Source organism: Paroedura picta, chromosome 16, assembly GCF_049243985.1.
Source record: "Paroedura picta isolate Pp20150507F chromosome 16, Ppicta_v3.0, whole genome shotgun sequence".
Taxonomy (NCBI): domain Eukaryota; kingdom Metazoa; phylum Chordata; class Lepidosauria; order Squamata; family Gekkonidae; genus Paroedura; species Paroedura picta.
In genome coordinates this window covers 13,681,123-13,692,903 of record NC_135384.1, presented here as the reverse complement: position 1 = coordinate 13,692,903, position 11,781 = coordinate 13,681,123, and the positions used below count along the sequence as shown (strand labels likewise).

At 42.8% G+C, this 11,781-nt stretch overlaps 1 protein-coding gene across 1 annotated transcript; it reads right to left on the bottom strand.

The window, feature by feature from the left end:
- Positions 1 to 1,727: 1,727 nt before the first annotated feature.
- On the bottom strand, positions 1,728 to 9,311 carry LOC143825371 (vomeronasal type-2 receptor 26-like). Its single transcript, XM_077313396.1, has 6 exons — positions 9,160 to 9,311; positions 7,928 to 8,219; positions 6,280 to 7,143; positions 4,901 to 5,128; positions 3,999 to 4,125; positions 1,728 to 2,629 (listed from the first exon to the last, which is right to left on the bottom strand). The coding sequence occupies exons 1-6, from the start codon at positions 9,309 to 9,311 to the stop codon at positions 1,728 to 1,730; spliced, it is 2,565 nt and encodes an 854-aa protein (XP_077169511.1).
- Positions 9,312 to 11,781: the final 2,470 nt, after the last annotated feature.

Genomic DNA, 11,781 nt, shown 5'->3' with positions numbered 1-11,781 from the left:
AATCTCGCAAACAGACTAGGATTAAATCTGATGATGATGATGTTATCTGTTCATTCGTTTCTGACCCTTGGCAATTCTATTGGAAAGGTTTCACCATATGTTTCTGTCAATAACTGCTTCTTTTAGTTGGTTCATAGTCATCCCTGTGTCAGCTTAGATCGCGTCAAGCCAGCGGATCCTTTGGCGGCCACGTTTCCTTTTGCCACTGACCATGTTGAGCATTAATGATTTTTCTAATGAGTTTGATCACACAATGTGTCCAAAGTAAGTGAGCTTTAGCAGTAATATCTTGCCTTCTAATGACATAGTTGGTTTGCTCCTTTCTAAAACTATCTTGTTGGTAACTTTGGCTGTCCATGGTATCTGCATCATTTGTCTCCAACACCATAATTCGAAGCATCTATTTTCCTCGTGTCTTTTTTCTTCAGTATTTTAGAATTAAATCTAGAGGAGTTCTAATGAGCAGTCTGAAAAAAGTTAGTCCCCCTTCCAAAATGTTAAGCCTTTTAATCATCGAATCATAAAGTTGGATCCTACAGGCCAGCTTGTTGTAGCAGTTAGGAGCGCCAATTTGTAATCTTGTGAGCCCGGTTTGATTCCCCATCCCTCCACATGCAGCCATCTGAGTGACCTTGTGCTAGTCACAGTCGTGTGTTAGAGCTGTTCTCACAGATCAGTCCTGCCTGAGCTCTCTCAGCCCCATCTACCTCACAGGGTGTCTGTTGTGGGGAGAGGAAGATAATGCAAATGTAACCTGCTTTGAGACTCTTTCGGGTAGTGAAAACCAACCTGTCTTCTAGTCCAACCCCCTGCTCAATGCAGGATCATTCTAAAGCCTTTATGATAAGTATCAGTCCAGCTGCTGCTTAAAGGCCACCAATGAGGGGGAGCTCACCATCTTCTAAACTACTCAGGCTGTGAAAAGGCTCTGTCTCTTGTCTCTACCAAACATGCTTCTTTGATTAGTAAGAGAGTCAGGAAGGCCTATCTTTGTGATCTTAATTCCTGGGCAGGTACATCTGGGAGAAGACAGTCCTGAGTCACTAGTAGGTGTGCTCTGGGAGGCCAAAAAGAAGAGGGCATCCTCCCACTATTATGTCTCCTCACCTAATTAGAGGAGCAAAGAGCTACATGGAAAGTTACTATGGCAATATATCTTTTTTCACTATATGGAGAGAAAGAAGAGATGACTGTGCTCTTGATCAGCCGTGCACTAGATGTCATAAGCAGAATCAATGTGCTATTGCATGCCAGGTACACTGATCTGGGCAGGCAGGACACAAATGGGTGCTGCCATGTCCATTTTCCTCATTGTGGGATCTCTTGAATATTCCCTTCTACTTTGCTCAACTCAGACCTCAGCTCAATAGTGCTGAATTTGGGTAAAAATGCAAGTCAGTAATCCAGAGCTGGCAGATGAAATTTAGAAGATCTCCAGGTATTTCCCTTTGATGGTCAGGTAGATCCGAACTAAGGACACTGAAATATTATGAAACATGTTGAAGAGGATTCCTTATATATGGATTCCTTATATATGGTGATTTCCTGGCAAATGTAAGCCACGGAATCCTACAATCTGTGACACTATTCTTGAATAAAAGGAAATATCTCGCAACGCAGGAATGTTCCCTAGACATAGAGTACAAATGAGGGAACAGGAAAGAATGGTGATCTGAGACCTCAATACATTCTTAAATATTGGGAGGCAGAAAGAATACTTAGATTCATTAATTTATTCTTCTTGTTAACTGTTCTCTTTGATTCAGCTCAGGCCTCAACAGGAGAATATAGCATTTTGGAGAAAAGATGCAACCCAGTAACCCAGCACTGGAAGCCAAGATAGAGAAGACCTCCACAGCTACCATAGCTTTCCCTTTGGTGCTCAGATAGGTTGGGAGAAAACTTAACCAAACACTACAAAACAACAGCATACTGAAGGTGATAAACTTGGATTCATTAAATGTGTCTGGCAACTTCCTGGCTAGGAAAGCCACCATCAAGGTAACAAGGGACAGAAGTCCCAAGTAGCCCAAAACACTATAAAACATGATGGTGAAGCCTTCATTACATTCTAATACAACCTGTGTTTTTAGGGACTTCATGTCTAAATCTGGGTATGGGGGAGAGGTCCCAAGCCAGAACACACAAATGCTTGCTTGAATAAAGGAGCCTAGAAGAATGATGTTATTGCCCAGTCTTCTCCCTACCCACTTCCTCATGCTGGACCCTGGTTTGGTGGCCAAGAAGGCTACAACCACAGTAATGGTTTTGGCCAACACACAAGAAACAGCCACTGAGAAAGTGATGCCAAAAGCAGATTGTCGGAGGAAACAGGACACCTTGGTAGGTTCTCCAAGGAACAGAAAAGAAGAAATGAAGCAGAACAAGAGAGAGGTCAGAAGAGTATAGGTGATAGTCCGGTTGTTTGCTTTGACTATAGGAGTATCTCTTCGCTTAATAAAAATTCCCAGTACCACCACCGTGATTAGGGAAAAAGCAAAAGCAATTGAAGCTAAACCGATCCCTAAAATGTCTTCATAAGACAGAAAGCTGATTGTCTTGAGAATGCATTGATTTTTGTCCTTGTTTGGGTATTGATCTTCTGGGCACTTGATACAGTCATCCATATCTAAACAAGAAAACAAGAAAAAAATAACAGCTTTCTGTGGTATTGTCTGAAGATGACCCCACATGAGGGGTATAATGCCACCACCCTGGCTTATTCTAGGTCAAGAAAACATTGCAGAGAGGAAGAACGGTTGCCAGATAGGTAGATACCACATGCTCTGGAATTCCACACTTCCTTGGAATTCCAATACCTAGGATTCAATTTTTGTTGTTTGATCCCCAAATGCATGGAGTTCTCATTCCTTATAATCCTTAATGGAAAGTCTGAACTGACAGCTCTGAAAAGCATGGAATATCCCAGGACCATATCAAGAAATCTGCTGAATCTTTGGGCTGGATGCCACCGTTCATTGGTGGTTGCCTTTTCGGTCCTGGCCCCAACCTGGTGGAATGAGCTCCCGAAAGAGCTGTGTGCCCTGCGGGAATTGTCATCATTCCGCAGGACGTGCAAGATGGAGCTCTTCCACCAAGCTTTCGGTTGAGGCCGGGCAGCAAGAAGATCTAGCCCCCCTCACAAATGTGATGGTTGCGTCTGTCATCTGCCCCCTCCCTTTCCCTTCTTAGTGGGTGTGGAATAGGGTTAGTTATATTGAATTTTGCCGCCATTCTTGTCTTAACTTTTGTATTAATTGTATTATGTTCTGGGGGGAGGTGGGATATAAATACAACAACAACAACAACAACAATGATAATAATAATACACAATAAACTTCATGGGAGGCCTTAACATTTTCTTCTGCACAACCCTGCCCATCCTCCAAAGCAGCCATTTCTGTGTGGGGAGCTGATCTTCAAAGTCTGAAGAAGAGCTGTAATCCCAGGAGCTCTCCAGGACCCACCTGGATATTGGATAACCTCCAATATTCTTGGAGGGTTGGAGGCTGGCCTTTAAATGGTACGGTACCTCAGAGTCCACCCTCCAAAGCAAATATTTTTGCTTGGGAAGCTGGTCTTTATTGTCTGAAGATGACCCCACATGGGGGGGTATAAGGCCACCACATAGTGCCCCCTGGCTTAGTGCCCCCTGGTCAAGAAAACATTGCAGAGAGAAAGAACATTTGCCAGATAGGTAGATACCACATGTTCTGGAATTCCACACTTCCTTGGAATTCCAATTCCTAGGATTCAAATTTTGTTGTTTGATTCCCAAATGCATGGATTTCACTTGAGTTCTCATTCCTTATCATCCTTATTGGAAAGTCTGAACTGACAGCTCTGAAAAGCATGGAATTTCCCAGGACCATATCAAGAAATCTGCTGAATCTTTGGGCTGGATGCCTCTGTTCATTGGTGGTTGCGCATTTTCATCAGTTACCACTTCAAGATTGACTTTCTATGCTGAAATAAGTGAGTTGCTTTGCATCGCCTACCTTTCTGGCTTGAAATCTTCCCCTCAGGGCAAGGGACACAATCATAGCAGCAGAATCTCTCCCCTTCCCTCTTTTGCTTTCGAGAACCAGGGCGACAGTAGTCATTGCACAGGGAAATGGGCACCACCTATCCAAAAGCATGAACGGAATTTAGAACAGTAGGCATACATTTTTCATTTAAAAGGAAATAATGCATTGTGTTGTTATGAGGAGTGGAATAAGATCTTCTATATACCTGTTTGTAACCTCAGCCATTCCAATTTTTTCCAGATGCTGTAGCAGGAGACTAGGAAGGCCTAGAAGACATTGACTCTCTCTGCACATCTACAGAATGAAAGCCTGAGATCTCGTGAATAATGCCATCAAGATCAAGAATGCCCGTTAGAGGTGGCCTCCAGGATCTTAGGAAGAAGCATTTCCCATTACATCCTTCTTTTTTTTAGTTGAAGCTCTTATATTGAGCCATGCCCGTTACCCAAAATTTCTTTTCCTGCCCCTCCGACATTTGAATTTGCTAACCTTGGCAGATGACTTTTTGGGGGGTCTGATTTCTGAAAATGAGATCAATGACTCAGCTCAGTGGGTTCTCCTTTAGAACTGATCAAGGTATTTATATGCCTAACAATATAAATAATGCCCCCCAGAGGCCCAAAATAGCTTATGTAAGGAGTAGTAGAAGAGGCAGCACAAACCCACACTGACCAATCCTCAAAAATTGTTTTTTATATAGTCAAGAGTGGAGATATTCAACTTGGTAGTGTTACATACATTTTATTTTCATGCTGTACTCAAGTTATTCTTGCTAAGATTCTTGATATGGAGGGGGGGGAATCCTGCAAACTTGAGTACACAGTAGGTACACAGTCATGGAGGAGCCTCTAGGAACACCCCAATATACACACCTGGTTAAAGCGGCTCTGCCACATAATTCTGTCCTTATCAATGGTCCATTCCTTTTCTTCTAAGGCATCAAGATCCACCTTTCCAATTTTCACTTTATCATAAGACTTGTTTGGGAAGATGACCAAATTCATTACATCAAAGCCACCTCCCATTTCCTTATTATCATTAAATGACACTGTTTCTCCTAAAGTGTTGTTAAATGAAATGTATTGAAGAAATTGGTGGAGCTTGATAGAAAAAGGAAAAGAAAAAATTAACATTGGAAGTTTATGAAGAAAGATAGAGACAGACAGATGGATGGAAAAATATAACCCCTCCCCCCTTCACTTACACTGCAGAGTTTCTCTGGGGAATTCTGCTGGGTTTGTACCACTGCTTAGCTATATCCCCCATTGGAAACAATACTGGTTCAACTAAAATTCAAAATGGACCCAGCATGAAACACAAGTCCTAAATCTAGCCAAATGTTCAACATGGGCTATTATAAGATATTTTTCCACCATGGACGCCAATTAATTTCTGCAGCAGTACAAATCTTAAATGTGAATGTGTTGTCACATCTCCTGTATGCAATACTGATATGGATAAATGTGTACTCTTCTGAGGTAGAACAGATTCAGGGTGGGTTCCTTCACTGACTTGTAGGATTACCAAATTGTGTTTCCTACCTTACCATACACTCAAAAAAACAAAAACAAAAAACCACAGACGTTATTGAATCCCAGAGCTTGGTTAATCACCATCAAATTCTGTCTGAATATGTCTTCCAGAGGGTGCTTTGCTCAGCTATAGGAACACCAACTGATAATCCCCAGCCCCAAAGAAATCTGACTGGCCTTGACCAGTGTCAGGGCATTCTCCAGCTTGGTGTCTGCCTGGTGGAATGAGCTCCCAGAGGACATCAGGACCCTGAAGGAACAAGCATGGTTCTGCAGGCCTGTAAAATGGGGTATTTCCACCAGGCTTACAGTTGAAACCAGTCTGGACAGTTACATGAACTGAACTTTGATGGGCCTCCCCCGCACTCCATCCCTGCTTCTTTCTCCTTTAAACTAGAAGGACTCAGCTGCATATCCATTTTGACTGGCTTAATAAATTAGATCTTTCAGATAGATTATGGTATGTATTAATAATGAATGCTGATTTTAACTGTATGTTAATTGCATTTATACTAATGGATATAAACTGCCCCAGAGAATCAGTTTGATAGGGGCAGTCTATAAATGTAAATAATAAATAAATGAATTACTCTGTACTGACATGCTCATGGGAGCCGCAAGGGAGTGGCAGGCTATAAATCTAATAATAATAATAATAATAATAATAATAATAATAATAATAATAATAATAGGAATAACAGTTTTTAGAAGGTTTATACCTGCCAAGGCTGGAGATCATAAAGGCCTTTTTTGCCACCACCTGGCATTGATCTGTGGCTGGAGTGTGATAGATACCCATCATGCACAGCATGTGCTATGACATAGATTGTATTATATATGCTGTAGCTGTGGCCAGTCATCCGCATCTCAAAAAGAGGCCCAGGAAGAGTCTCCAGCTTCTCTTCCCCAGTACAAATTCCATCAATCTGAGATGTTTCTTGGGAATTTGCAAGTGAACAGTCAAATGCTTGTTCCCAGAAATCCTTCAGAAATCCATTTCCTTGTGCCCAGTAAGGGTCCATGTTTTGAAGAAATTTCTGGAATCCTGGGATCTCCTGAGAGTGAATTGAGAAGAAAATTGAACCATGGAAAAATTCCAGGCCCCAGTTCCTTTGAAGGCCTGTTAATGGAAAATCAATTTGGGCTGTCATAATCCACACTCTTCTAAATGAACTATTTCCCATTAATTCATGGTTACCAAGGAACAGAAATGTGTTCAGTGAAATGATGGTTGTATATTCTCCATAGAGGATAAATGTATTGGAGGTGCTATGCATTAAACCTAGATAAACCCCTGAAAATAAATCAACAACATTTCCCAAGGTATTCCAACGGCCTTGGTTTACAATCATTTCTGAGAACGCCACACAAATTCCATGTTGGAAAAGCAATGGCTCCATTTCCTGGATGAAATGTTCTCCACTGTCATCATTCACAGCAAAGAGTCCAACCCACGTCCATCCAAATTGCTGAAGCAACCTGACAATCCCTGGGTACTGATGAGCTTCATTGGGAACCATGTGGTAAAAGGAAGAGAACTGAGCATTACACGTGTCCCTCAAGGAAAATGACCCATATGTGAGCTAAAAGGAAACAAAGAGAGAGGTTTTAAATGAACTGTAAGTTCGTATCTCTTTCTTTTTCACTGAGTATTCTTAATCTGCTACAATTTGTGAATAATGGTACTGGGAACAAAAATATGCTAAATTATGTCGGCCACCTCTGAGTTGGGAAATACCTGGAGACTTTGGGGTTGGAGCTGGCCAGGATTTGATATGGGCTGGGACTTCAGTAGAGTATAGAGTTATGACATACATCCTCCAAAGCATTCATTTTCTCCAGGAGATCTGCTCTCTTTAGTATGGAGATGTACTATAATTCCAGTTGGGACCAGGGCACTGACATCCCTACACTAGAAGCAACTTGTCCACCACTATTCTAGAAGAAGAAGAAGAAGAGTTGGTTCTTATATGTCACTTTTCCCTACCCGAAGGAGGCTCAAAGTGGCTTACAGTCACCTTCCCATTCCTCTCCCCACAACAGTCACCCTGTGGGGTAGGTGAGGCTGAGAGAGCACTGATATCACTGCTCGGTCAGAACAGTTTTATCAGTGCCATGGCGAGCCCAAGGTCACCCAGCTGGTTGCATGTGGGGGACTGCAGAATCTGGCGTGCCAGAATCTAGCATGCCAGATTAGAAGTCTGCACTCCTAACCACTACACCAAACTGGCTCTCTTCTATCCTCCACCTGTAATAAGTTTCCATATGACTTTATTTCTATGCACTCAATATTTTTTCTCTGAACCCCAAGTAGTAAGAAGGGAATTCACATGCCAGAATTTCCCACATTTTATGTACACAGCCTACCTGTGGAATGTTATAGAGCTGTAGAATATCAGACATATGGAAGGAGACATCAGAACCAAGTCCTCCTATAACAGCCATTAGGTTTTTGGGGATGTCACATTCATAATTAGGAAAATATCTGTAGAGTTTATAGAGTAGATCCAGAGTGGTGCGGTAGGTCATCTTATCATCATTGTAAGTGTCGTAGATGTGGAACCCAAGCGTGACGTTTGGCAAGATTTTAGGATTCATGTTGATCTCATCTACCGCAAATGCCAAGGCAAGTGGGTGCTGGTAAAACTTTGTTGCCATACTTGGAAGAGAAACAAATGCTAACATTAAATTACATTTTAAGGCACTCTGCTTTAAAGTTAATTATATAGTGAGTATACACATTCATGTTTCTGAGCTTTTTGAGATAAAACACACAGTTTCTCTGTGTTCACCCCAATAATGGTAGAATAGCGTTTGTAGGCTAAAGAGTACTTCAAAATTATGTGGATTATGTATCTATGGAGATCTACTCAGAAGTCAGCTTTACGTTATTCAGTGGGCTTTCCCATGAAAGTGTTTTTAGGATTGTACCCTATTACATTGAGATCTCTATCTCTGTATGTATATACAGGTGTGTATGTTTGTCGGACTGTACATGTTTGTTTATTTTATGACGCTACTTGTTTTGTATTGACTCACAGAAGGTCATTTTGGGCTGTAATAAGATGTGACACACCAATGTTGGGATAAACAAGGCCACAGCTTTTATTACCTCCCCACAGGAGTGTTGGCGCAGCATGGGACAGGGAGCCTGACCTAGCAGTCAGCAGACTGCACTACAACCCCCAGAGTTCAGAGGTGCCCTGGGGACCTGAAACCATTTGCAGCCAGGAGAGCAGATCCCATTGCCTACTGAAGTCCACCCTAAGGGAAGCAACCAGTGCAGGGGGGCCAAGGTGGGTTCACCTCATTTGGCTGTTCCCAGGCCACCTGGCTAAAAGAGCCCCTTGCCTCCCAGCCGGTTAACCCACTCTCGTGTACGTGCCACCTCTTATGGAGGTCCCAAACCCCGGGGAGTCTGATCACACACTGTACTCCCTGACAACAAGCTCTATCCCATGCAAACCTGCAACTGTGATGAACTATTAACAGAGAACATCCACCTCTAACACTGACAGAGTGGGAGGAAAGCCACTACACAATGTCCTTTAGAAGAGGCTGGGACACAATAAATATGAGGAAAAAATTAATTTCATTACTCTGTGACTCCAATGCTGTCTTGAGATACATTTTCCTCAAACGTAAGTTCATGTACATGGTAAATGAACTGAGAAATGATCCCACCAATGAGGAGGTTCCCTGGCCGGTACCATTCATGTGGAATAGGGATCTCCTTTCTCTTGGGCTCCATCTTCTCAACTTTTCCTGGAATGCAAAGCAGAAGTACCAGCCATACAGCTATGTCTAACCTCTGGACAGGAAGACTTATTTCTGGATCCAACATCTCCTCTCTTCTGTCTACAGTATCCAGTTGTCTCAATCAAGCTGCCTTTGGTAGTAGCAGAGTCTGGCCCTGTACGTCTGAAATCAAGTAGATGCCTCAAGGAGGTAGTGTTTCAGAATGTCTATGGTAACGCCAACACTCTGATCCCAAGTCTTCCTTTTAGCAAAGCCAAATGTCAGCAGTTCAAGGGACAGTACCCCTTATTCCAGCATTCCATTTCACATGAGTATTGTAGCAATAACAATGAAAACTGCTTTTTAACTGCATATGCACTTGTTGAGTTCTATTGCAGTGTTGGCCAAATTACAGTAATTTGGATAATGCCAGGGAGAAACAGGTATGCCTACACTGGAAGCAAACATGTCCCTTACACCCCCACATTTGAGCACACAGATCTCTTCTGCTCCTAAGTGGCTCTAATTTGCCTCTGGCTTCCAGAGTGCCTTGGTGAACAAATGCTAACGAAACAGTTACTGACAAGACGTAGGTCCCTCTTTCTTTCTTTCTTTCTTTCTTTCTTTCTTTCTTTCTTTCTTTCTTTCTTTCTTTCTTTCTTTCTTTCTTTCTTTCTTTCTTTCTTTCTTTCTTTCTTTCTTAATTTGTATTCTACCCTGTCTTGAGTGACTCAGGGCACATCACACATTTTTTGAAAAAAAATTATACAGTATATAATACCACTTAAAACCTAGTTTACATTAATATCCAGAATATAACCTATACTGATGTTGACCGTAAAATCCTACTCCAGGATTGGGGAGAGCATGTTGTGGAAAGATGGAGTTATTATGTTGGCAAAGAATGCTTCAAAATTACACTTAAAAGAGGAAAGGGGCTGTGAACTATACCAATATGAATAGTCTGCATTATCTGTTTGCTGAATTATCCTGCTGCCACTCCATTATTTTCCACTGATGTAATAAACTTTTGCTCCATTTTAAATGGTGTAAGATGCATGCTTTGCGCCTCTCACCGCATCAGGCCACCGGGCAGGGAGCCCCCGGCAGCCAGGCTCCGCGCGGCTGCCGGGGGCTCCCTTACCGGTGGCCTGACACGTCGGAGGTGTTTGCTCCTCCCAACATGTCAGGCCGCCGACAAGAGAGCAACTGTGAGCCACGCTCTGCGCAGCTCACAGTTGCTCCCTTGTCGGTAGGGCGGGAATCGGCCAGGCCAATTGGCAGGTGCTTCGCAGCTGTCCCCAGGTCCCAGCCAATGTCCGGAGGAAGGGGCCAATTGGCACCCTTCCTCATCCCACACAGATCCCACCCTAACTCCTCCCACAAAGCCCTTACGACTTTATTTGGTCCGCGGCGCCCACGGACGCCGCAGGCTGTGTTAAGATTAGTCCTTCTGCTTTGCTTATTAGAAGTCCATATTAATGATCACATTGATTTACAAGCATAATCTGCCTTGATTGTCAGTAGGAAAGACTATGAATATTGAAAAATTAAAATAAACTGCATAGCCACTACTAATCGATTAGTACTTATGTAATGTCGTCAATGCTTTACTAACTATGAGAAGATATGCCTCTGCCCAGAAGGTCTTAAAATCTGAGGGGAGGCCTGTGTTTCTTTACCAGATTACCTGATCACATCTGGTTGAAGAATATTAGTAGTTTAATCCAGTCATCTATTTTTGCTCAGTTACAACCATTTTTTTTTACAGCTGCCATATCATGAGATTTGCCCATGCATGTTGTATGATCATTACACAACATTCTCCAGGATAAAAACAAGTCATCTTATGTTTACTTTGTATTCATATCCTTCTTTTCTCCTGGATTGGGGACCTAATGCAGCTTTCACACTTCACTTAGGCCCATTATGCACGGGGGGAATAGCACACATTTGGGGTGGAATGGCAGCAACTAAAATCACCGATAACGCACAGTGCCGGCTGCAACCGGCCACAGATTTGGTGCATGCCGATGAAAAAGCCACGTTAGCGAAACGCAAAAGAAAGCACAGCTTCCGGGTGACTGGGGCGCAACCAGAAGTGGCGCTGGAGTCACAGCATGCATAATCAGTTACTCTGGATTTTGCTGCCGTTGCATCCCATCCTGTGCATAATTGGTTTGCTTTGCTTCTTCCCCCTCCGCATTTTCCATGTGACCCAAAATCGCCGTTTCGGCGGCCATGCATAATGGGCCTTAATCTTTACAACAACAACATTTGGACAGGAGGTTATATGGAGAGATTCTGTAGAGCCCAATGTGAACTGGGCTGAACTGGGGGCTCAAATCCACATCCTATGCACAAACCTCATCAACCCTCTCACCCTTTTCACCCATGGAAAAGCTGTTTGGATCCAATCCAAGAGTATTTTTTTCTTAGAATCCATCCATTGTACCATCTCTTCATTTGGCTTCCCACCAGCC